Consider the following 27195-nt stretch of genomic DNA (forward strand, 5'->3'; position numbering starts at 1 on the left):
ACTAGTGGTGAACTGAGGCCTTTTGAACTGAGATCTCCTATCTGCCTCTGTTCTACTCTGTCCCCTTTTTTGGCTAACTGCAGATTTTTACAGAACTAATTCTCTGCTTGAAGATGAATGCTCACTAAATGGCCTTCTGCCTAGTGGAATGCCTGCATCATTGGATTTGCGAAACAGAATGTGGAAGGCACTCACTTTCTCAGGCCCAAGGAAACCCACCTATGAAAGTCCTTGCTCTGGTTCTGTGGCTCCAGGTATTGCGGGGTCTGGTTAAACAGGTTCTTGATGGGCAAGCCGGGGTTCAATGCCCTGATATCACCGATATCAGGCTCAGAGTCAGGAATGTAGACTACCTCCTCAGCTGGTGCCATTGTAGTGTCTAAATTGGTCTCTAAATCTAGTTACTGCTGGACTCTGAGGTCATAACACTATGAGTGCTGCAGCTTCTTCCTGACTGTGATGCAATGTTGTCAAGATTGTGATAGCTGATTTCTAATTGTAGGAGTTGTAGAACTTACTTGTGATGGTGTACCTAGTTTTCTTTTTACCTCTTCTACCTCTGAGTCTATGCTGAACAAAACTGTACTCCCTAATCTGTACTCCCTAATCAAAACTGTACTCCACCTCAGCACAAAAGACTCCAAGGAGGCCCGGAACACTGCTGCTGCCGCTTTGCCGGTGAGTCTTGGGGAGGACCGCTCCCCCTGCAAGCCCATTCTCCACCTTGGGCCTGGGGGCGGGCCCCAGACTCCATCTCAGCATTGGAGCCCTTGGAATCATTGCTGCTGCCGCTTTGCCGTGCATCTGTGGGGAGGGCTCTTCCCCCTGCAGGCCCACTTTCCATCAGGCCAGGGGGCGGGGCCCACGCTTACCACTGCCGCAGCTTTGGGGGACACTAGTGCTGCTGCAGTGGTTGTTTGAAGTGTTTTTATATGTTTTAAACGGTTTTTATTTTTTGCTTAGTTGTACCACCATAAGCGGTGGTTTTTATCTATGTATTTTTATTTTGTTTTGGTTTATTTTGGGTCAGGGTTTTTTTGTTTTGGTTTATTTTGGGTCAGGGTTGGGTGGTTGTGGAGTGGGGTGGGGATTGGTTTTGCTTTCATGTAATTGTTTTTTATTTGTTTGTTTTTATATTCTGTAAATGGAGGCGAATATTAGGCTTGGGATTCCTACTGTGCAGGGGCGAGGGAGGTATGGCGGTGGGGGCAGATGTCATAGGCGAAGGGGATCGAGATACGGATATGCTCGTACCCCTTCCAATCTGCGCCCCATCCCGAGAGACGAGGGTAGGGTGAGCAAGGATTACTCACCTCCGTCACTGGTGTTGTGCAATGCCAGGTCTATAGGCAACAAAACCGCCACCCTGCGAGATTTCTTCACCTCGCAGGGGGTTGACCTGGCATGTGTGACTGAGACCTGGGTGCGTGAAGGGGATACTGTTCCCTTACGAGAGATGGCGCCCCCGGGTTTCTCCGTCCTTCACCAGTCGCGGACTGTGGGCCGGGGGGGAGGGGTGGCGTTATTAATCCGGGAAGATTGTTCTTTCAGGGCTCTACCATCGCCATCGATCCCCGGCATTGAATGTGTTGGCCTAGTGTGGGGCTCCGAGGTGAGCTTGGCTGTCTGGCTGGTGTACCGGCCACCTAGCACACCAGCAGCCACCCTGTCAGGCCTGCTGGAGGCGGTGGCTGGCTGGGCCTTGGAGTTCCCTAACCTATTGGTATTGGGGGACTTCAACATCCATGCTGATGCCACTCCCTCCTCACAGGCTCTGGACCTGGTGTCTTCCATGGCGACACTAGGGCTCTCCCAGTTTGTTTCGGGCCCCACACATCAAGCAGGCCACACGCTGGATTTGATCTTTGGCATCGGTATAGATGTGATCATGTTTCCTTCAATGAAGGTGCCATGGTCTGATCACTATGCTCTGAAAGCCAGGATTGACGTTCCACCCCCACCCTGCTTGGGTGGCGAGCCAATTTGGGCTCGCCCGCAGAGGCTGATGGACCCTGATAGATTCCGTCAAGCCTTGCGGGACCTTTCTCCCCCTGGCGACTCATTGACTGAGCTTGTTGAGGCCTGGAACACCCAGCTCCTGGCAGCCATCGATGAGATCGCACCTAAGCGCCCTCTGCGACCCCGCAGAAACCGGGCTCCCTGGTTTACCGAGGAGCTCCGGAAAATGAAGCGGGACCTCAGACGGCTAGAGCGAGTATGGCGGGGTGCCCGTGACGGAGCTTCAAGAACATCTTATAGGGTTTTTATGAAAACCTATGAGATGGCAGTGAAGGCCGCCAAGAAGTCCTACTTCTCGGCCTCCATTGCATCCGCTAGCTCTCGCCCGGCGCAATTATTTAGTATAATTCGGTCTTTAACGTCCCTTGAAGGACAGCCAAATTTAAATAACAATTCGACACACAGCTGTGAGGCATTCGCGAGCTTTTTTGCGGAGAAGGTCTTGTTGCTCCGCCATGACCTCCCTGCCAATTTGGATACAATAAAGGAACTGGAGGCCCCTCGACTGTCCTCGGGTTCAGTATTAGACCACTTTGACTGGATATCCCCAGCTGATGTGGACAGACTCCTCCGAGCTGGAAAGCCCACCACCTGTCCTCTCGACCCGTGCCCGTCCTGGCTGATTAGAGCGTGTCCAGACGAGGTGCGGGGCCCCCTGGGGGATATCATCAATCTGTCTCTTGGCGCTGGGACATTCCCAGGGGAACTGAAGGAGGCAGTGGTGCGCCCGCTCTTAAAGAAAACATCATTAGATCCTTTAGATCTATCCAATTACCGCCCGGTTTCGAATCTTCCATTCCTGGGTAAGGTGATTGAGAGAGCGGTTGCTGAACAGCTTGGTAGGTTTCTGGATGAAACATCAGCTCTGGATCCATTCCAGTCCGGCTTCCGCGCTGGTCATGGGACCGAGACGGCTCTGGTCGCCCTAACAGATGATCTCCGCAGGCAGCTGGATCGAGGCGGGTCGGGGCTGCTGATTCTTCTAGACCTGTCAGCAGCCTTCGACATGGTCGATCACGAACTCCTAGACCACCGCCTTGCCGACGTGGGGATCCAGGGCACAGTCCTTCAATGGCTGCGCTCGTTTCTCTCTGGTCGGGGACAGAGGGTGGCGCTTGGGGGGGAATTGTCATCCCGCCACTCCTTGGTGTGTGGTGTGCCCCAGGGTGCAATACTCTCCCCGATGCTTTTTAACATCTTTATGCGCCCCCTCGCCCAGCTTGTCCGGAGTTTTGGGCTGGGCTGCCATCAGTATGCTGATGACACCCAACTCTATCTGTTGATGGACGGCCACCCGGACTCGGCCCCAGACACACTGATCAGATGCTTGGAGGCTGTGGCTGGATGGTTTCGTGGGAGCCGGTTGAAGTTAAATCCTTCGAAGACAGAGGTCCTCTGGCTGGGACGGGACGACTTGGGACTGAGGGGGCAACTCCCATTTCTTGCGGGGGTGCAATTAGTGCCAGCACCGTCCGTTAAGAGTTTGGGTGTAATCTTCGATACCTCCCTCTCTATGGAGGCGCAGATTGCAGCTATAACAAAGGCGGCATTTTTTCATCTCCGCCAAGCTAAGCAGTTGGCTCCTTACCTCTCTCGCCCTGACCTAGCCACTGTGATCCACGCGACGGTCACCTCCAGACTGGATTATTGTAACTCGCTCTACGTGGGGCTGCCCTTGAGACTGACCCAGAAACTCCAACGGGTGCAGAATGCCGCAGCGAGACTCCTTACGGGGTCTTCGCTTAGAGATCACATTCATCCGGTGCTATACAAGCTGCACTGGCTCCCGGTGGAGTACAGGATCAGGTTTAAGGTGCTGGTTTTAACCTTCAAAGCCCTATACGGCCTAGGGCCCTCGTACCTACGGGACCGCCTCTCCTGGTATGCCCCACAGAGGAACTTACGGTCTTCAAATAAAAACACCTTGAAGGTCCCAAGCCACAGAGAGGTTAGGCTGGCCTCAACCAGAGCCAGGGCTTTTTCGGCTGCGGCTCCAACCTGGTGGAACGCTCTGTCACAAGAGACAAGGGCCCTGCAGGACTTGACATCTTTCCGCAGGGCCTGCAAGACAGAGCTGTTCCACCTGGCCTTTTGTTAGGGCGCAGCCTGACTCCCTCCTTTGGCAATCTTTTCAAGACTTTAGCTTATGGTTGCCATTAATTTTGTTTTTAACTCATTTTTATAATGTTTTATAATGTTGTATTGTTTTAGTGTTGTTAGCCGCCCTGAGCCCGGCTTCGGCTGGGGAGGGCGGGATATAAATAAAATTTATTATTATTATTATTATTATTATTAATCATTAAATTTGCTACCCTATAAATGAACCTGCTTTGATTGTGGCTTGTGATTGAGAGGTATTTCAAGTTCATTCACATAAAGGGATGGTGCTTGAATAAAAATGAAGTCAAAAGCAGGTTAACTATGCCATGAAAAGACAAAATTAGATTTTAATAAATCCTGTTGTAATCTATTGTTCTCCTTTTCAGGAAAAGCCACCTGGGTAATTAGGCTTTTGTAGGAGAGGGAATGCTGCAGTAAGTAGCTCCACCCTTAGAAGCAATTGTCACAATTTGCCACAGTAACACAATAATGGGGGCACAGAGTGTTTCTAGAGGAGAAAGAGTGGAAGATGGATGTTTTAATTTCTCTAGCACCCAGTGTGCATACTCTCTACCTCAACACTTTGCTCCCAGCCAGGCTTATTTCCTGGTTTTTAGCCTAATTGTGTGTGTGCTTATAAATAAACTATTAAAACCACTTAAGCAGTATTTTGATGGCTGAATTGATGGGCAGGAGGAGGGTTAAACACGCCCTCACATCCCATTAACATTAGGGAAGAAACATTGGGTTGGGAAATTCTCCCCAATCTAACATGCCATTCTGCCCTTTAAGTACAGACATTGTAATTTTTTTGTACAAGCTGGAAAAGGTTTGTGTACTTTTTTCTTCCTTTATTGCTCTAATACACCATTTCTTCTATATAGTTTTTATTTTTTAATGTGAGAATAATATGATATAGTACAAGCAGGAGAGGGTAAGGGGAATGTGGCTTGTCAGGATTTTTTAAAAAACGATACTTTTAAAGGAGTCTTGTATTTCTATCTAATGCTGGAGAATGAGCTGAGGGTGTCTGGTGAAATAGCAAACAAGAGCATTCCATTAATACCACGCTCTGAAATGCTGTATCTAATGTGGTAGCACATTCAGCCTTCCTGACACATCACACTTGTCAGATTTTAATAGGATGGAAGGGGTTCTCATTTGGGATGAACAAGAACTCCCAATTACATTCTGCTTCCATTCCAATTACAGTAGTCTGGGTGAGTGTGTGAGATGTCAATTAAGTGTGCCCCATTAAAATGAGTCTGCTTTGCACTGCCTAGTGTCATTGTGTGGATTTCAATGTCACACTACAGTTTAAGGCCTTTTGTGCAGCACTGGGTCAAAGTACATTGATTCGAGCTACTTAGCTAGTATGGAGAGGGACACACCTTTGTGACCCAGAACTCACTCTTCCTGAACATAATAGTCACAGAGTCATTTTATTCTTTATACATTTTGTACTTTCATATTGTCAGAGATTGGTTTTCTCAATTTATATTTTATTTCATTCTGATACATTAACAGGGTTTAGATTTTAATTCTTATTTCCAGCCCCCAATCCCCTACTCCTCCCATGGCACACTTGTAAAGACATAAATGTCTTGCCTTAACTGGGGATCCTATTGCAGTCATAAAGCTGTTCTGTGGGCCCTTTGTAGTATTATTGCAAAGGTGACCTTCTGCCCTTCTAAGCTATGACAAGTTCTATTTTTAGGAGCGAAAGTGTTTGACACCAGAATGTACATAGCCCATCTGAACAACAACAAACAACTTGAATTGAGACAAAACTATAATTTCATGATGGTGGCAGATTTGTTCAAAACCACAATCTGTTGAGTTTTGTTTTTGTGTTTTGTTTTATTTTAAAAAAAGCTTTAGAGAAGGAAAACCCTGCACTGAAAGAGGAAGTAGCATTTCAGGAGATGTTCGGGTTTTAATTCCAGATTAAGCTTTGCTGTCGGAATGCCAATGCACTCACTTCCTAACCATAAAAAGATCCCAGCTCCTCACTTTAGATGATTGCTGGAATGGAAAGGCAAGCTTGCCATGGGGGAGAGAGAATAAAGTGCTAGAGATTAGAGCAATTTGAACTGATAACGAATGAAGACATGCATTTGCGTCAGATTAATTCCCATTCTTAAGAGATTAAAGTGTGTCCATGTGGAAAGGTCTCTCTCTCTCTCTCTCTCTCTCTCTCTCTCTCTCTCTCACACACACACACACACACACACACACACACAATTTTGAATACTGTATATATTACTTCTAGGGTTTTAAAGTCAAGCTGTCTCTTAAGTGGATTCTTCTTCCACCATCATTGGTTGTGCTCTACTGACGTTGTCCTTTTTCTGCCAAGCAAAGTAGACGACATTAGAAGCGATGGACATTTTGAAGCAGGGAATTAATTTCTGAGCAGAGCAAGATTCCAGGAGTTCCAGGCACTTACCCAGGGTTTGCGTTTCCTTTGGAATTAGGGACAGAGGAGACTGTCATGTCTCTATAATACATGGTTTATTTACCTATGACGGAGGGGTTCACAGCATTAACTCCCCAAGAGGGTCTTGCTTCTTCACTCAGAGCCACAGCTTTGGATTCCAACAGAAATCAGACATGGCTCTGTCTCCCAGCTGCCCAGCCTGCAGCCCGCCAGCTTCTACCTTGTAGCTCACATGACACTCAACTCTGACTTTTGTATTAAGGGGGGGGGCACTCATTTGCTATCTGGCACAGAGCCACTAGCTTTGTTACCTTAATGACCCATACTTAGAGGGGGTATTACCAATAAACTTGTCTAGCTATTTCAACAATTTGAACCCTTGTTTATATTTTAACACTTGCTGGATCGAGGAATTAGAAGCATCTCTGACATGCAGCAGTACCTCGGGTTAAGTATTTAACTTAACCTGAAACTGTTCTTAACCTGAAGCACCACTTTAGCTAATGGGGCCTCCTGCTGCTGACGCGCCGACGGAGCCCGATTTCTGTTCTTATCCTGAAGCAAAGTTCTTAACCTGAAGCACTATTTCTAGGTTAGCGGAGTGTGTAACCTGAAGCGTATGTAACCCAAGGTACCACTGTACAGCCTACCCCCCCCCCGGCATACTCATAGCACTATGTTCCACCCCAGACCCTAAATTATGCCCTTTTGTTTCATGCATTCTTTAATTTAAAAATACTTCATCCCTCATAGCATCCTTAAGAGACTTTTCATTCTAAACTTCCAGTGTCCTAGAGCACAAATAGTCATTCCAAGCAAGGATCACCAGCATTTTGATGGCTTTTGGTAGTCCCCAGCGTTAACCACCTCATGTAGCAAAGACGCCTACTGACACCCCTGGAGAACTGCTGTCTGTCAGAATAGATGGACTCAATAGACCCGATAGTCTCCCTCATTGTAAGAATGCCATAGTGAAGATGAAAACCTGCTCCTTTATGGGAGTGTGACCTCACCAAAACAGATTGAATATCACCTTCCCAGTCAGAGAAACCACCTCCCAGCAGAACCTCCATCATGTCTAGACTGAGCTCCGGTTTATTGTCCCTCCTCTGATCTACCACTGATTCTAGACATTTTTTCAGCTCTCTCCCCACCCCCACCCCGCCACTGCAGTCCCTCTTTTCTTTGCTGGCTTATGCCTGTTCTCAGGATCCAGTTAGTGTTTATTCTGTAGTCTCTTGAAGTTATGAATACAGTTCTCGCACACTCTTTAATGCAGATAAGAGCATAAAAGGTTGCAATCTGGACAGCTGCCGCCCCCAATGGTTTCTGCACGTGCACTTTGACTTGTGTTTCTAGCATAAGCTCTTCATGTTGCAGCAGAAACCACTTCAAAACTCCCTTGAATTTCAAAAGCGTCTATCAAGTGGCATGTTGACCTGCTTCTAGGGTGAGAGACTTGAACATAATTCTTGGTGTATGCAGATTTTACTTTACAACTCTATGGATCATATGCCAGGGTTTAACTGTATTTTCTTCAGACTCATAACTTAGAAATGCAATAAATGTGCTCATGATTAACAGAGGTCCCCCCACCATTTTTCATTAAAGTAGGAATTCTGGACTTGTTAGCTCAGCTCTGACAACAAATAAGGATAATTTATCCATTACCTGAGCTCTTCTTGAAGCTAAAATATTGACTCATTAACAATAGTTTTGACATAGCATTGCCAATTAGAAAGGAAGGAATCTGGCTATTTAATGTGGGATCGTTTAAAACTAATGCTATATTAAGGAAAAGTAGCTAGTACCATTCAGACATTCAGTTCAACTGCTGCATTTTGCACCAGCTCCAGCTTCTGGACCAACCTCAAGGGCAGCCGTGCATTGGGTGCATTACAGTAAACCTGCCACCTAAAAGATGGGATGAAAATCCTCATAATAATTATTCTTTTAGAACCAGCATAAATGAAAGAACCTCAAGAATTACTCTAATTGCTGTGATGTGGTAGTGGTTCCTTTTGTGGTTCTGCTCTGAAGTTCTACACAGAACATAATTCACCTGGGTATTTCTGAAACAGGTACACAGATGAAGAGGCAACACAGGAATTGGATGTCACTCATTGAGTTGTGTCACTCACTAAACTGGAAAAGTCTCACTATCTGTAAAGCAGGCACATCTGTGCACCTAAGAAGGCTGTATGGCTTCTTAATATGGCAATCCATTTGGACAGAGGTCTTCTCAGCTCTTTGAGAAATGACTATAACTGTATCCAAGCAATTTTGAAGCTGAAATGGCCCTCTTTTCACAACAATCTAAAAACATTTACAAGCAATTGCCCTTACTTTTAGTTGACTCTGCTATATTTGTTCACAATATATTCTAAACTGTTCCACATGAGAAAAGAACTTTGAAAAGTTGTAAGATATCCAAAAGTGAGCATTCCATCTTATTTGTTCTTTAACTGTGCTCTGCATTTTCTGGTAACCCTTTTTTAAAAAAATATATAGAGAGAGGCAAACAAATCTACGAACAGAGAATCAAGGAATTGTTATACTCAGGAGATACCTCTATATATGCACAGAAAGGGAGTGGAGAATAAATATGGCAAAAGTGGAAGAAGCTGACTGCACCTCCCTACGATAATTCTATAATTGATGTGTATGTGTATGAGAGAAGCTTCTGCTACTACACTTTAATTGCCTTTGCTAATGAGGACTCCTGGGTGGATCTAAATCTTAAGGGGTTTGCCAAAACTCTGTTTTGTGTTTGTTTATATACTGGTAAGATTCAAAAGGCCCATAGCTGTTCAGAAGTAAATAAAAATAAAAGTTAAAATACTGGAATGGAGTAAGGATTGTTGGTCTTTAACTTTGGAAGTTTGCCGCTACTTCCACAAACTTTTTTTTTTTTAAAAAAAAAAACAGTTCTACATGCAGAAGATTAAGAAGGCTGAAAAATCCCATGCATCTAAAACAATGATAGTTTTTAAAAAGTTATTTACTTAGGCATCACTGCACATGGGGAATTCACTTTTGGCACCTAGAAGTTATTGTTTTTTTCCATCATTGAAAATTAGGATCAACTTGTACATTTGCAACAGGGGATGTACATGAAGTTATGCCAGCCACTGCAGCGTCCTAAACACTGTGCATCCCTCCACTTATGTGGGGGTTACATTCTAAGCCCTAAGTGCATAAGTGAAAACCACGTAAGTCAGGAGCACCCTCTAAAAAGCCTATAAATGCCAATCACCCCCCCCCCACGCACACTCCCTCTCCACACAACTTTCTCTTCAACTAGGGTTGAAGTTCTGGGGCCAGCTGGAACCTGGAAGACATGCAGAAAAGCAGCTGCACTACCCTGCACATCAGCTGTTAGGCGGGGAGGCTCAGCAGCTTAAACAAAGCCCGTTGCTCCTCTGGTCTCTTCCAGGTTTCCTCTGCCCTCACTGACATCCTCTTCGAACTCTGAGGAGGGCCTCCTCGCGAACCACAAGGACTCTCTCCTGCCATTTCCTGGTTTGAATCTGTTTATTTATTTCCCAGCACTGCGTGTATATGCAGTCGAGCATGAGTGGGGGGACACCTGTACTTCCCAGAGCTGCTTACCTATGATGGGGCACTGCTACAGAACAGCTTCTCTAGGTAGCTCAGCATAACGCAGTAAGATTAGTGCCAAAGGGATGGTGGCTTCCTTCGGGTATCCCCCCTCCCCCACAGTTTTCTAGTCTGAATTTGTGCTTCAGAATTGCAGCCAAACAAGAAGCCTTTAGCCCTTTTGGTGATCAGGATGATCTTGCAGCCAGCTACATTGTTTCCAAGGCAGTTGTGCCAGTTTCCTCTCTGAGAATAGCTATTTGTTGAAATGTTTGGATTTAAAGTAAGATGACCCAGCAAAAAGTCTAGCAGTTCACATGGCACAAACTCCTTGTTGTTATTACACACACTTTCTCTTTTTGTAAACAGCTTTAAGGTTTGTTTGTTTGTTTGTTTGTTTGTTTGTTTGTTTGAATCCAGCATTATATTAACAACAACAAGAACAACAACATCTCTTCACTCCCTTTGTCAAGGATGAGGATGGGAAACTTGTGGTCACCCAGATGTTGTTGGACTCCCAACAGACCCAGTCAGCTTGGTTTGTTATCAGGGATGGTTGGAGTTGGAATCCAACAGCATATAGGTAGAGGGCCACAGGCTTCACATCCCTGTTCTAAGATTTTCAATTTGAGGTGCAATTCCTCCACTGCAGTCAAAACTTGAACTTTCTGTTGCTTGTCCATCATTTTTATCCTTCAGACTCTGATTTCAAATGACTATCTAAGCAGCATATATATCCTGAAGTATATTCTGGCACTTGTATAGTTTCAGTGTCTGTATCTTCAGGGAATATTTTTAAAAAGGTATATATATTAAAAACTGTGAGCTAGCCACATTTGTAACCTGTGTGACAGAGAAGATAAACTTCATTTTAAAAAATACAATGTGATGCCAGAAAATATAAATATACAGAATTGGTGTCTCAGAATAAGTATGTTTATGAAGTGCATGATATTTTTTAATGATGTTTGAGAAAGTTCTAAATCAACAATAATCAATGTTACCAAATGTGGAATTATTGGTTGGTAATTCTAAAATGGTTGCTTCAGAGCAAATGGGACATACAGTGCTCTTTCTTAGAACAACAGGTGGCTGTATCAAGCTTCAAATTTTCATTTAAATCTGTTTTCTTTTCAAATGTAACCCTGTCATATGGCTGATCCATTTTGTAATCTTTCATCATTCATTAAAGGCTTTCATACGAATTATGGGATGGCTAGATAGGATAATTAGATTGGTTGTTCAGATTCACTTGTAACTGACAGAGGCAGCAATTATACCGCTACCAGCGGACAAGCTTGTTTAATAACACAGGTATTGTGATGATTGATAGATTAACATTTTCATGGTTTATTCAACAAATCCAGTGTCTTAGTGCTACAGTAAGGAATATATTCATTCCTGAACATAATACGACTTCTAGTTAGCTGAGGAGATCTGTTCATATTGAAATGTAAAATAATTAGCTTTCATTATAAGAATATTGCACACCAAAATGCCTGTAAGTGGTTCCTCATTTCATACATATGGAACACTGCATCTATTCTGTAGATTTAACTGTAATTGGCTTTTATTTGCCATTAAGATGGGCTTAGAATTATTGAAGACATCCACACTTATCAAAGTATATTCCTTTTCTAATAAGAAACATGTTAACTACAAAGTTTAAATACCCTGTGCAGTGCAGCCCCCTGTGAGATTTTAGAGCAGAGTCCCTTTTGGCCCTTAGGAGCTCCTGTAGGGAATTGGATGCTTTTCTCACCTCAGAGCTCTAGGACATTGGTAGGCAAACTAAGGCCCGGGGGTTGGATTTGGCCCAATCGCCTTCTAAATCCAGTCTGCGGATGGTCTGGGAATCAGCGTGTTTTTACATGGGTAGAATGTGTACTTTTATTTAAAATGCATCTCTGGGTTATTTGTGGGGCATATAGGAATTCGTTCTTTTTTTCTTTTCCAAAATATCGTCCCACCCCCCACAAGGTCTGAGGGACAGTGGACTGGCCCCCTGCTGAAAAAGTTTGCTGACCCCTGCTCTAGGAAGAGTGCTGTCTTTGAAGGTTATTTCTTACTATTAGTAACATAAAGATAATGTTGGTTTTGCCCGTTTACTGGTTTATGACAATGTTGGGTGCATCAACGTGTTAGCTAGAAGAGTGTGCCATTCACATTAATTATGAAACATGCAACAGTTGCTTGTCTGAATCCCGCCCATATTGATGTGGAAGTAAATCGTGTTTAGTTTAAGGAGACTTCCTCCCAGGTAAGTCTGCATAAGACTGTGGCCTCAATGACTGAACACAGCCATTAGTATCAGATGCTGATATTTAAGGATTCTGAAATGCCCACTACTAACACATAACAAATCTGCACCTATTCATCTTTTTCTATCTCCTGTACAGTAATGATATTTTTATGGTCTATTACAAAGGGTTCGGAACACAGTATGATTCATCCTCCATCCTGTCTTTTGTCCCTTGTTATGTAATGTTCTCTGTACATTGTGAACAGAGCAGGATGCCCTTATCTAGACAGCCCAGATATCTAATAAATCTACTATAATTTCTTACAGTGTTTTGATGGCCTATTTGGCAAGCCATGTCCTAAAAACAGGCCATGCTTCGTAAAAAGATATTAAAACCTTCCTCTCTCTCTAAAAATATATATAGTGTTTGCTTTACATAAACATGAAAGAAAGGTGATTTATTTCTCTACCAGTATTTTCTTGTTATGGATACTACCAAAATAAATCCCAAAGGGTTTATCCTGAGAGCCAACTTTGGCAGGTCATATGATTGACATGTGGGTTGTCCCACCCACCTGCCACAGTTGGCCATGGGGGTGGGGGAAATAAAGATCTGGCCCACTTGCACTTCGCCAGGAAGATTCCCCACCCCCATCCACTGTAAAATAAGCCTTGGCTGCTACTTGCGGAAGTTTTCTTTTTTGATGTTGATGTGTTTCTTCCTTTTGAGCATTGTGCAAGTGATCACCTTGCCCAAGTTTTAAACTCTGCTCCCTAATTAACTTTCCCCTCTTCCTCTGAGTGTTGAAATTTCAGGGAGATCTTCTAGGATCAGCCTTGTTTGGAGAAGCCACTCTAGCCTCATGGTGTTTAAATAATATCTGTTTATTTAAAGAGACACAGTGCCCACAGCCTGCAGCAGTGCTGTCCCCAAAACAACACAGCAACACTCATCAAGACTTCCAGCCCAGAAGCCTCTTAGCTCCAGAACACCAAACTGCTTTTTCTGTTTCATTGATGGGTCAAAAGCAGGCCATAAATACTATGCCTTGCAGTCAGAGCTCCTTTGGGCAAGCTGACTTTAGCCCATAACTGTGACAGTTTCCAGAACACCATAGTAGCTAACGATCAGCTTAATGAGCCTTTCTGACCACAGCACATCAAGTCCACTGAGAGAAATACTTGCATAAGGCAGCATGTCTGTAATGAAATTCTAGCCCAGGAAATGGATTGCAGTGGTGTACATGGATATGTTTTGTTGAGGATGTTATGCTGGCATTTGGGCAGCTGGGAATATAGTAGCAGTAAAGCTTGGCTTGGTGCAGATGACTTGGAGGTAATTGTATGAGATCTCCCTGTGAGACTCTGGACAAAACTTGCATTCCCCCACCCCACCTCCAAACTGTGTGCCTGTACGTACTCCACTTCTTCTTAAAGATCATCAAAAATAATCTCACTTCTAGAGCCTCACTGTCTTATTGTGAACAAATGTGCTCTTGATTTGTGTGCTCATTCTCCCCCAGGGAGAAGCAGCATTTTAAGTTGGCATTTATTGATGATAAGACTGCCTTGTGGTTATAATGCAGCCCTCTAACTTGGCATCCTTGCTCTGCCAGATAAGTATTTTTTTTGTAACCTTCTAATATTTATATTTGATTTCATAGTTAGTGGGTATCAACAGTACATGCAAAGAGTGCTCCCGTATTTACACCAGCCGCTTCTTTTTCTTGCCTTCCAGTCAATTAAAAATGTAGTGTCACCCTCGAATCCAAAACGTGCCCATCCAGATCTCCTTTCTTTGAGGTTTTAGGGTTGCCATATTTCAAACAATGAAAATCCGGACAGAAAAGTTGTTGTTTTCAGTTGAATAAATATTACATAGAATAAATATTACACATTTATACAACTTCACATTCTACAATTCATGCTCTCATTCTGGAACTGGTATCATAGTACATACTTGCCCCAGCTTTGATTTATTCAAAATAGTTGATTTTACATTTGTTCCCACCACAAATCTGTAAACAATATTTTTTTTTTTTTTTAGATGTGTAGGAAAACATGGAAAAGCTTTTTACATACAATTAGTCCAAATAATTGTTATACTGGACTAGTATAACATACTCTTTGCAAGAATTCATGAAAGTCTTGACACTTCTTTCATTCTCAAATGCCACAGTATAGTTATTTTCAGGTGTTGGTCTGTGGAAGCAGAAGTATGTGACAAATCTTAGGTAGATTCTACTAGGGTGCTGGTTTTGACCTTTAAAGACCTAAGCAGCCTGAATCCAGAATAATATGTAGAGTACGCATACCCACATTCCATATAAATGCTTTTAGACATTTTGGAAGAAAACACATTTGTTATTCCTGACTTTTGTATAAACCTTCTGGTATAAGCTGGAATTGCTTTTTGAATTGCAATTTCAGTTATTGCTTGCCAATGCAATTGTTTTTGTATTATTTTGATGCTGCTTTTATTGTCTTATGGTTATAAATCTCTTTGGAGATTATTTTCTGGGAAACTATTTTAAATATGACTTAAATTTGGAGTGCAGGTGTAGCAGAGTCGAGTTTTTGGACTGACATGTTCCAAAAAGTGTCACCCTCCAAACCCTTAACCTCACTAGCACTAGTCTCTTGTGGCAGCAGTCAGAAAAGGGGGTGTTTGGGGACACCTACAAAATGACATCAGATTATACTGCTAATCTGTGTACAGATTATGGTGTAGAGTGATTGCTGCGGAAAGTCTGTGCACTTTCTGGTGCCTGTGTTTGGCACTACTGCACCTCTTACATCTGCAGGAGGAGGAAGCAGACTGTAAGGTATATGGCAGCAATGGAAAAGGAGGCTAACTGGAGACAACAACTCAGATTTTGTTTTCTCTTTGGGCAGCAAAAAGGCTGCAGCTGATCCATCTTGTGCTAATACTTTTACTTGTCCTTATTGTGCTGTGAAACACTTTGCTTTCAAGCAGTTCCCCGCATGTGGTATACAGGTAACTTGCATCTTATGTAGGGGTTACATTCCTGGCCATTGCATGTATAAGCAACATCACACAAAGCCGGAACAACCCCAAGGAAATCATTTAAAATTGTTGCACCTACCAGTGAGGGACGAATATGACTTGTGTTCTTCTTCCTCTTCTCCCTCGCTGGATAATGCTTCAGATGATATGAGAACAAGGGGGCTTGACTGGCAGCCAGAAGATGTTCTTGGCTGTGGTTCAGATCCAGAGCTGGGTTGCTTGGGCACGTCTGATACTACTGTTGTTATTGATCCTTTGTGGGGATCTTGGTGATTGGCAGCTGCCACTGTTGTCTCTTGAGCTTGTCAAGCATTTCCTTGTATGGTCTCAGAGTGTCTGTAAGCTCACCGGTGATCTTGAGGCCATGTTCCATGAAGGGGTCAAACTCCACAATCATATCTTTTGCGTGCTTTAAGACTTGGGAAGAGCTAAGAAAATTTCTGCAGGTTCCAGCTTGCAGGCTCATGCTTACCTCCTCATCTTCCTCCTTGCATTCTGAACTTGATCAGACCAGTTCCTCCTGCTCTTCAACAGTCAACACCTGTTGGCCTTCAATTAGCTCTTCCACTCTTCATGGATGAGGCCAGCAAAGCCATCACCACCCATTTGCCTGGCCATCTGCACAATGTCTTCCACCACAGTGGCACTGCTTGGAGATCCCTTGAAATCATGCACACATTCCTTCCACAAGTTCCGCCAGCATGCACACATAACTGCCTATTGTCCCAAACTCTTGATGCAAATCTGTTGTTCATATTGTTCCCCTCAACAGAACATGGTTATCAACAAAAAGAAGCATATCCGTGGGATGTTGCTTAGAGACATGCAATTTGGAACTGAGAATCAAGCATTTTGCTGTTCAGGATTTCTTGCTGTTTTTTCTTTTAGGCCAAAGCATATCTCTTCTCTCAAGAAGGCACAGTCATCTGCCTGCTTTCAGGCTCTATAGGCATAGCAATATCTTTTACATTGCATTTTATATGATGTAAACTGCCTTGTTATATCATGTGAAAAGACTGGGTTATAAATTTCAAATAAATAAACCCATTGCCATAATTGTGCTGGGAAAATATACAAAGCTTTCTCTTTGTATATTCATGAAATATACAGTCATTTCTGCCAAAGATCAAATGAAGAACAGTAGCCATTTTTTGCACTAATCGTATATCATCTGGCTAGCATATAATTGACAGACACTGTGTGATACTGTGGATAATAACATTCACTTCCTTTCACACTGGCTAGCAGACATTTGTTTTAACTTGTGAATTTAGGCTGAGGCTGTTTAATTGCTTATGCTGCTTTGATGCAGACAAGCTTCTGCTTTCCTTAGGCTATTTTACAGAGATATCAATGAACCAATTCAGAGTGTACTCAAAATAATTGAATATTGCTTTAGAAATATGCAGCAACAATGAGTCAAATTTTATTTATTTATTTTTTAAAATGAACAAATCATTCATTTTCACCCTATCCATATCCTTTGGTATTGCATACTTTAGAATATTTTGTTACATTTTAAAATAACACATTTCCTTTTCCTTAAGGACACAAGTGAGAACAGAATATATTGACAAAGAAGTGTGAAGGGAAGAAATGAGAATGATCAGGAACTGTAAAAGGCATACTAAAGGCTTTCTTGGATGTAGGTATAAAAAAACCAGCAACCGTTATCTTGTAATCACCAAAGTATTACTGAGGAGAATCTGAGTATTCTTTTTTATTTCCTATTAGCAGAGTGGATAACACTTAGGAACAAGTACCGTTGTTTTTTTAAGTATAATTAGTTTTGGGGTTAGCTGTAGCTTTTAACTGATATGAGATCTTATCTGTGGTTAATATTTCCTGTATCTTATTATACTTTCCTGGAACAATAGGTGGATTTATTTCTCCATTTTTCTGCAGTTTGTAACTTTGCCCCTCCCCCTAATTTTAGTAGTTACAATCAGCATGCAGTTCAGCTCCAGGCAATATTCCCCTGCTCACCCCCCCCCCCAAAATATCACCCTAAAGGGTGTAGGAACCTCCCCAAGGCATTCCATGATGGGCTACTGCAAGCTGGGGAAAATCTTCATGTACCCAAGGCCAGGCTGGTGTGTTGTGGCTAGAGCAGTGAAAAGTCTGTTCATAGACTTTGATGAAAAAGCTCTGAAGGACTGAGGTAAAATTCTACAGGGATTTGCAAAATCAAAGCAGAGTCTCAAAGTTTAAGCCTTAAGTAGAATTCAATAAGATTGTTTCATTAAAGCCAGGCGTGGATTTAGAAAAAGAAAGAGAAACACAATACTGGCAGTCTCTAGAGAAATACTCAGGGTAATCTGCCAGAATTTTGAGGAGTAAAGTGTTCCTAAAGGCCAAAGAAGCAGCATATGGAAAAGCTTTTAATGATGTCTGATAGCACTGTTAATGCCTAGATGTTTTATGACATTTTTAATCTAACCAAAATAAATAACAGGATCCTAATTCATTTCATATTGTTAAGTTCTCCTGCTGATTGATGGGTTGAAATTCTTTATTAGCAGGGGCTGGGGAGTCAGGCACAAAATATAAACTCTTTCGCTGGACATTTTCACCATACGTTTTGGTTTGCCGCAGTGTCTGCATACAATTAAGGAAAGCCAGCCAGTTCTGAGTTCTTCGGGGCCTCTGCACAACTGACATTGATTACAGCAAAACGAGAAGAAAATTCTTGGCCTCCCTGCACAATGATAAACACACTGGCTTAGTTCTGTGCTACGTTGGAAAGATCACAGTCAGCTGCATCTTGTCTGTGTCTGGTCTGCATTTTGAAAGGAGTCCTAATTAGCATTCAAACAGGTTCAGTGGAGCTCTGTAGTATTCTGTTAATATCTGAGTGGAAGGTTCCCATTTTAATTGCTTCATATTGTAGCCAGACATTAAACGACCAGTGTAAAAAAAGTGGGGGGGGGGGGAGGAACCCCTTTGGCTTTAATTATCCTGTTAAATTGTTAATGTGTCTGCAGCATTGTGCAGTTTGTGGCCGAAGGATGGGGTTATAGTCTGAATTAGTATTTTCAATAAGAGGGAGGGGGTTCTTCCAGATAGGGACCTAATATTGCAAACAGGTTATTATGATATCGCGAATGGGTAGTCAACAACAGGTTTTTGTAATTTTTTCATGGGAAGGGTAAATAGGGAGACTTTTTGGAAGCTGGCTGTGGGTTGGCATTTTGATGTTGACTATGTCATGTGGAAGCACCATAACTCCATTTAAAAGTCATATGAAAGTACAGTGGTACCTTGGGTTACATATGCTTCAAGTTACAGACATTTCAGGTTACAGACTCTGCTAACCCAGAAATAGTGCTTCAGGTTAAGAACTTTGCTTCAGGATGAGAATAGAAATCGTGCTCCGGCAGCGTGGCGACAGCAGGAGGCACCATTGGCTAAAGTGGTGCTTCAGGTTAAGAACAGTTTCAGGTTAAGAACGGACCTCCGGAACGAATTAAGTACTTAACCTGAGGTACCACTGTATTGCACTCATTGCACAGATTATATATGGATTCAAAGTGAGTTGGGAAAGTAATGGAAAAGGAGAAAAGGATAATGGAAGAATGACTTCAATTTTTTTAAAGGGAAAACTTAACTACCTAGAAGAGAAGATGTCCACTCTGACATTTCATAGTTGACAAAACAGAGTCATTTAATCATCATCATCATCCATTGTATTTATGTTGATTAGGATATTTAATTTGTTTTTCATTATTTATCTTTTATATTTTTGATAGTGAAGATTGGAAATACTTGAGTACTTTTTAAACCCTGATTTTCACACTGGGGATTGCTGGCTAGGCTAGAATTGCCACCAGTCCCAGCCAGCATGGCCAATTATTTGATATGAAATGTCTGTGAGGGTACCAGGTTGGGGAAGATTGGCCGACGCCAATGCCCCCATCTCCATAATTGTACATGGGCATATCTACCTGTTATGTGTTGCATTTTACCAGTGTGGAGATCCTTATCCCCCATAGTTTATTCCCTCTTTAAAGCTATCATTTGCTACTAATCGTGATGACTGTATGTTACCAGCAGGATCAGATGCAGCATGTCTCTGAATACCAGCTGATGGGGAATTGGCTACTTAACTGAGTGAGGCCTTGCTTATGAACTTGCCGGGGGTGTATGGCTGGCCATTGCAGGAAGCTGGATGCAGGATCAGTCTTTGGGCTGATCCAGCAGGGCGATAAGAAGCTTTTATACATAAACTTCTTTTTACCTTTTTATGGGGGGGGGGTTTAATTTATGGTTTTAAATAACCTGTGTCCCATGGCAAATAGAACCTCTATGTGATCAGACAACGATGTTTTTGGAAATGAAGGTTTTCAGCTGAGGAACTGCCTGGAATTAGGTGGGTGGTTGCCGGGGGTCTCTTTTATGGTTATGATCAGGTTTGTAGAGCTCCTTTCCCAGACAATTGTTGCCTGGTGCTGGCACTGCTATTCTTTGAGTGCCACATTAAATCCGTCCTGTCCTCCCAACCACCTGGTGGTTTACAAGATCTATTTGCTTATTTAATTTTAACAGCTGCTGCTATTGCTGTTTTTATGCGTTTAGGCTTCTGTGTCATACTGCTTTCAGGTTTGCTTTCTATAGCATTTTCCCGAGTCCGGGGGTGGGGGGCAGTGTTGTTATTATTGTAGTGATGACGATGATGATGATGATGATTTTGTTTTTGTTTTTAAATTGAGTTCTCAGTTGCCTTTGAGACCCAATGCAGTAGAAAGGTAAGATCAGATACCGTATATATTAAAAAACTGGAAGGAATATGAATATCGTCAATCAATACATGTGGGGAAAAGATAGGTCTATTTCTATATTGCTTTGGTTATCTGTGACTGACAGTAGTTACATGTGAGTGGGCTAGTTATCATTTTTAAGCTTATTCTGCAAGGCAGTTTTTGCTGAATCCAAATATGATTTAGAGAAGTCTACCACTTAATATTTCAGATGAACTATGCCTGTCTTACTATGTCAGATAGTAAGCTTCAGAAATCAAACATTTCTTTCTACATTGTCTCAAACATTTTTATTTCATTCAAAAGTTTGTCCAAGAATTGACTGTTAATGTAACAGGTTTCTGATGTAAAGCTCCTAAAATCTCCCAAGTATAATTTTCAATTCAGTGTTGTTGTTTTCAGTTTTCTCTACTGCAGCATTATAGGGTATTGAAGCATAACTTTTTGCCTGAGTTCTTATACACCATGTTGAGTTGTGCTATACAATCCATCTAAAGTTAGTCATGACTAGGGAAGTAAGAAGGCAGCCATTTCAGTTCTGACCTGTCACAATCAGTGCTGTTTCCATTCCACTGCAGCTCAGTTCCTGTTAAATACTATGTTAATCATCCTACTGTCTGCTATTTAACAGAATTTATGTAATTGTTTACTTAATATATGTAAGTTATGAATTTAACATAGTTAATCATTCTTCCTACACCATTCATTTCAGTGCAAAGGAAACACAATATAAATGAGGGAGAGGGAAGCCATCCATTATGCATTGTTTCTAGACTGAAAACAACAAGAAGTTGAATTCCATTCCAAACATGGGATGAATAAGTGAGCATCAGCAATTTGTTCTTCTGTTTCCATTTTCACTGGAATTCTGCAACATCCTTCGTCATGACTAGATCCTCTCTTTTTTTTAAGGGACCTGAGTTTCTAAAACCTTTTTGTTGGCTTCCATAGGAATTAGTGATAACTGTGGGTAAAACCTCAGTGCCTAGGACTTGCCGATCGCATGGTCAGCGGTTCGAATCCCTGCGGCGGGGTGAGCTCCCGTCGTTCGGTCCCAGCTCCTGCCCACCTAGCAGTTCGAAAGCACAATTAAGTGCAAGTAGATAAATAGGTACCGCTTTCTAGCGGGAAGGTAAATGGCGTTCCATGTGCTGCTCTGGTGCCGGTTCGCCGGAGCAGCTTCGTCACGCTGGCCACGTGACCCGGAAGTATCTGCGGACAGCGCTGGCTCCTGGCCTATAGAGTGAGATGAGCGCACAACCCTAGAGTCTGTCAAGACTGGCCCGTACGGGCAGGGGTACCTTTACCTTTACCTTTACCTTTTTAACTCTAGTTAGGTCGGGGCTGGTTTAATGGAGTGGTCCAAAAATTTTGCAACATTTTTCACCCACCTCTGCAGCAATACATAAGTAAATGTAGTGCAAATTACTGATCCAGTGAAACTCTCCAGTTTATGAGGTGACTGGTATGCAGAACACAGATTATGGTGCTGATTAAAAATAATAATAAAGGAAATTCTTTTTTATATGTCTTGAAAGTTCTCCAAGAAAGACAGTTACTAGTGCTAGATGGACATGATTGGGTCTGTACCTGCAAGCAATAAAACGATTCTGAATATAGTACCAAAAGATAGAATAGGAAGCATCTTGATTTCTAGAGGATAGACTACTGAGATGTCGCTGGGTAGTGTTTGATTTACCTATCATTTCAAGCCCTCTAGAGGCATGACTAATAGGGAAACGTAAGCACATAAAGGAGGGCAGCAGGAATGAGCATGCTAGCTTCACCCCTTTCCACCACTATTTCACTTGACTTCCAACTCATGGAGTGTGAGTGTCTGTAGTGGGAAGTATTTTTGTATCCATGGAGGCTCCCTGTGCATTTTGTTGTTTTTTTTATAAATATTTATTAGAATTTTTAAATATAACTGCACAAATAATAAACAATCTTATTTCTGTCACAAGCATAATTTCATCACTTCTTTGGACTCCCTCGCATCTCCCGCTCCCATTTACATCGTTAAAAGTTTTTTCCAAACAAATTATCAACTTGTTTACAATCTCATGTCCACTCATTCAAATATAATCTAACACTTTTTCCAAAAAAATTTATATTTTCTTTAATCTCACTTATCATCAAATTTAAATCTAATTTAGTGGTGGCCAATTTTTTATAATCTAGCATCCTTCTTAACATTCAACCAAATTACAATGTTTTTGTAGATACATCTTGAATTTCTCCCAGTCTTCCTCCATCTTCTCTTCTCCCAGATCACGGATTCTGCCAGTCATCTCGGCCAGTTGCATATAGTCCATCAGCTGCATCTGCCACTCTTCCAGTGTGGGTAGATCTTGAGTTTTCCAGTTTTTTGCGATGAGTATCCTTGCTGCCGTTGTTGCATACATAAAGAATGTTCGGTCCTTCTTTAACACCTTCTGGCCGACAATACCCAGAAGGAAGGCCTCTGGTTTCTTAGTGAAGGTATACTTAAATACCTTTTTCAGCTCATTATATATCATTTCCCAGAAGACCTTCACCTTAGGGCATGTCCACCAGAGGTGAAAGAATGTTCCTTCATTTTCTTTACATTTCCAACATTTATTATCAGACGAATGGTATATTTTGGCAAGTTTAACTGGGGTCATGTATCATCTATATATCATTTTCATTACATTTTCCTTCAGAGCATTACATGCGGTGAAGTTCAGCCCAGTGGTCCACAACCTTTCCCAGTCCTCAAACATAATGTTATGCCCAATATCCTGTGCCCATTTTATCATAGCCGATTTAACCATTTTGTCTTGTGTATTCCATTTTAACAGCAAGTTATACATTCTAGATAGTACCTTAGTCTTTGGTTCTAACAATTCTGTTTCTAACTTCGATTTCTCCACCTGGAACCCTAACTTTTTGTCATTTTTAAAAACTTCTTTAATCTGAGCATAATGTAACCAGTCTCGCACCTTATCCTTCATTTTCTCCAAACTCTGCAATTTCCAATTGTCTCCATCTTTTTCTAATATTTCCCAATATTTTGGCGGCTCCCTGTGCATTTTGGAGCCCTGGAAAATCAAGTTGAAAGACAGTAAGAATGTGTGGATGAAGAGAGTGTGGTCGTTGCACTACTACCATTCTCCTTATTGCATTTCCTTATTGGTAATGCTCTCTAAAGTCATTAACAATCCTGTGCAATGCAAAATTAGAGGCTGCTGCTAATCAAAGGCCACTGGAACATCTTGTAGTCCTTTTAGCTCAAATACAGGGATGGGTAAATGTCCCTCAGCAAGTGAGTAGGTTTCAGTTAACCACATCATCACATCCCCCCCCCCATTGTTAAATAATAAAGAAAAATGGCATTTTGAGATGTTTAGAGAAAGAACGACAGAAAAACCTATCCATTCATTGCATTTAGACACCTTTGATTCATGATTCAGTGTGATTCGTCTTGTCAGCTGCTTAAAAATTCATAGCAAACTCTGTATTAATGTCATCTAGAAATAGAAAAAGAGAAGGAGCGATGTAAGCAATAAAGCAAGCAGAGACTCTATTGTTCCCACCGAAGACGTAGCCAACATGAGGCATGATTTACAGTTAGACATTTTGTATGATCATAGCACCCTTGTACTCTTTTATCTTAAATAATAGCTTTAAATACAAGTGGTCAAATAGGAAAGGTATGTAGCACTTAAGAGTCATTACTCAATCCCTGTTTCCTACTGTTGAAATAGGCTTCCCGCAAGCTGTTGCAGGAACCTATTGCAACTCTCAGTTTCAACCTCCCTACCTAAAGTTTTCTTTGGGTTCAAGTTTGTTTCTTCCCTCAGTGGAAAACAACATGAACACATAAGAGTATGCTGCAGATGCTTTTGTTCAATTGCCATTGCGCCTCTTTGTTGCTGTGATTCTATTGCTTTCCCTCCTCTTAAAAATTGCTGCTTTCCTTGGTTGTTGCTGTTTTTTAATGGTTGTTTCTCCTTCTTTCCAATCTGGCAGGTACAGAAGATGTTGTAGCAATAATGATCCCTGAGCCAAAGGGGAAAGAGATAGTGAGTCTGCTGGAGCGAAATATTACTGTGATGATGCATATAACAATTGGAACCCGAAACCTACAGAAGTACGTTAGCCGAACCTCTGTGGTATTTGTCTCCATCTCCTTCATTGTGCTGATGATTATCTCCTTGGCATGGCTAGTCTTCTACTACATTCAGAGGTTCAGATATGCGAATGCTAGAGACAGAAACCAGGTGAGTAGCTTTGCAAATGGACATAATTTTCTCTCCCGCACTGCCCCAAGTTCCTTAAAAGGGTTTATGTCATTGTTATTTAACCTTTCCGAGCCCATAGTAATGAATTGCACTTTAAATTAACCTGTCTTTTTATTGCCAAGAAGGAAATGTTTAATATAAAGGAAAGGGGCAATGAGAGAGTCAGCTAGTACAAAAACAAAAAAACAGGGAAGAAAGACAGGTGAATTAATAGATCCTTACACAATGAAGTGCTTGTTATATTTTTCACCTGCACTAGGAACTGTGGAATTCCCTCCCCACAGAGATGTGTCTGGCACCTGATTCCCCTGGCCTTTGAGAACTGTTTTTAATGTTATATTTTTATATTGCTGTAATTCATCATGAGAACTTATCATGACGGGTTGTCAGAAATCTAACAAATAATAATAATACAATACAACAGCTAAGAGAATAACAAGATGATGTGCCATTTGACAGTTCTTGCACTGAATAAGTGAGGTGTCAGAACTGATAGTTCTATGCCCAGGAATGTGTTCACACTATTTTTATTTATTTTTTACTCCAGAGAAAACAACCATTAACACATTACTTAAAGCAAAGTAAGAGAATTTTACTCCTGTTGGAAATGGGGCACCTAACTCCCGTATGGCTTGTGATGGTAGCAGAGTTCTTACATTCCTGTTTTGTTGTGTGCACACTTCCTTCTTAGTCTCAGGTTGAGGAATTGGAACTGGAAATGCCAAAAGGCAACAGATAACGAGCAAAAGGCCCAGACAGAGAGTAGTCAGATCTAGTACCAAGTGGGAAATGGCAGTAAGTTAAAGAAAGCACAAGTAAAAAAAAAAGCTGTAACTTCTTTTAAAAGTGGAAAAACTTCTGCAGATAGAAGGTGAGTAACATAATGTATGAAAGAAAAATAACTATTTTCATGAAGAAAATTGTAACTGTACAACTGCTCCATTAGTTTCCTATCTACCAGCCATCCAGCCCCTGTCTCTTATCAGCACCAGGGTACAGAGATCCAGCAGTTACCTTTCTCTTTTAGCCCCACTGACTGAAGTAGCACCCACACCCCAGCCAGAATTTTGAACCAGCAGTTTGTAGGTCTACACATATGCATCACTGCTCACATATATCAGGCAATTTCAGAGACAAAAACAGATACCTTGGGGCCAAACTATACATTACATTTCTGTTACTTCTTCTTTAGTTACAGCCACAGGGATCCAGTTGTCATTAGAACCATAACATGCAAGGAGATGAGATTGGTCCTTTCTCTCTCATTGGAGAAAGATCTCCCCACATTCTGGGCATGTCTATTAGATTCAGAAGGGGGGAATCTCCATTAGCGTCCAGTAGAACTTTTAAACAGCTAAACTTCATGCCTGTGTGGGAGGGCGCTTTTCAGCCAAATCACATCTGGGGAGGGAAGGAATAAACCTCTTTATGCACTGTGATCCCAGTGGCAGTCCTCCTCCACTAATATATAAATATATCAGAAAAATGCCATTTTAACATTGGACACATGGCTGGAAACATTGCTGTCATGGAAAAATTGTCAAAACAACTTAAAGCTTGAAGAAACACGAAAGCCAGAGATGATTTTGAAGAAATTTCGTACATGTTTGTTCAGTACATTAGGAAAGATAGCATAATGACAAAGCCACAAGCAACCCATGGCACTCTGGAACAATCTGCTAAGAAAATATCATAATATCCAATTATAATCATTTAAGAATAAATATATGGGCTATATTATACTTGCCTTATACTAATATATACACAGATAATACTTTGGGGGAAGGGGAGATGGGAATTAAGTTATGTGTATTTGTACTTTTGTATTATATAAATGCAAAGAAAGAGTCTAAAAAAAAATTTGTGAGCACATAATTCACTGGAGGAACTACAAATGGCTTCCACTAAAGAGGATTAAGTATTACACAAATGGCTTCAGTAAAAGAGACTGAAAAGCTACATATTTCAGACATGCTAAAAATGCAAATGTGCAATACTGCTGACAAATGTAAGATTAAGCTTTGCATACCTTATTAAAGAATATTCAGAAAAGAATGGAGAGTAAAATAGCCCACAGATTATATGCAAGTTTATTGGCCGAAAGATTGCTTGGAATAAATTCTGGAAAGCAAGACTTGCACTTTTATTTTTATATTTTATTCAACTGAAATTATGCTCAGCCAGTGCCATTGGTGGCAATACATCTGTAAGCATCATTCATTGACATGCCATGGCTGTTATAATGGTCAACTTATTCTGCCCATCAAGAGTCTCTTCATTGTTGCAACACCCCCCACACACACCTTGAACAGTATCAACTTTCGTGGCACATGTCCACCCATTTTGTTGTTGTTTAGTCGTGTCCGACTCTTTGTGACCCCATGGACCAGAGCACGCCAGGCCCTCCTGTCTTCCACTGCCTCCCACAGTTTGGTCAAACTCATGCTGGTAGCTTCGAGAACACTGTCCAACCATCTCGTCCTCTGTCGTCCCCTTCTCCCTGTGCCCTCAATCTTTCCCAACATCAGGGTCTTTTCCAGGGAGTCTTCTCTTCTCATGAGGTGGCCAAAATATTGGAGCCTCAGCTTCAGGATCTGTCCTTCCAGTGAGCACTCAGGGCTGATTTCCTTCAGAATGGATAGGTTTGATCTTCTTGAAGTCCATGGGACTCTCGAGTCTCCTCCAGCACCAATTCTTTGGCAATCAGCCTTCTTGATGGTCCAGCTCTCACTTCCATACATCAC

The 27195-nt window shown here is 41.9% G+C and overlaps 1 protein-coding gene across 1 annotated transcript in view; it reads left to right on the forward strand.

Annotated features, from left to right (window-relative positions):
* The window catches only part of RNF150 (ring finger protein 150), an 88748-nt gene that overhangs the window by 33153 nt on the left and 28400 nt on the right, over positions 1 to 27195 (forward strand). The window contains exon 2 of the mRNA XM_081876135.1: positions 24180 to 24430. Within this exon, the coding sequence (XP_081732261.1) occupies positions 24180 to 24430 (251 nt within the window). The remainder of the gene's footprint in view (positions 1 to 24179; positions 24431 to 27195) is intronic.

This window comes from Podarcis erhardii (genome assembly GCF_964252035.2).
Source record: "Podarcis erhardii genome assembly, chromosome: 9".
Lineage (NCBI taxonomy): Eukaryota > Metazoa > Chordata > Lepidosauria > Squamata > Lacertidae > Podarcis > Podarcis erhardii.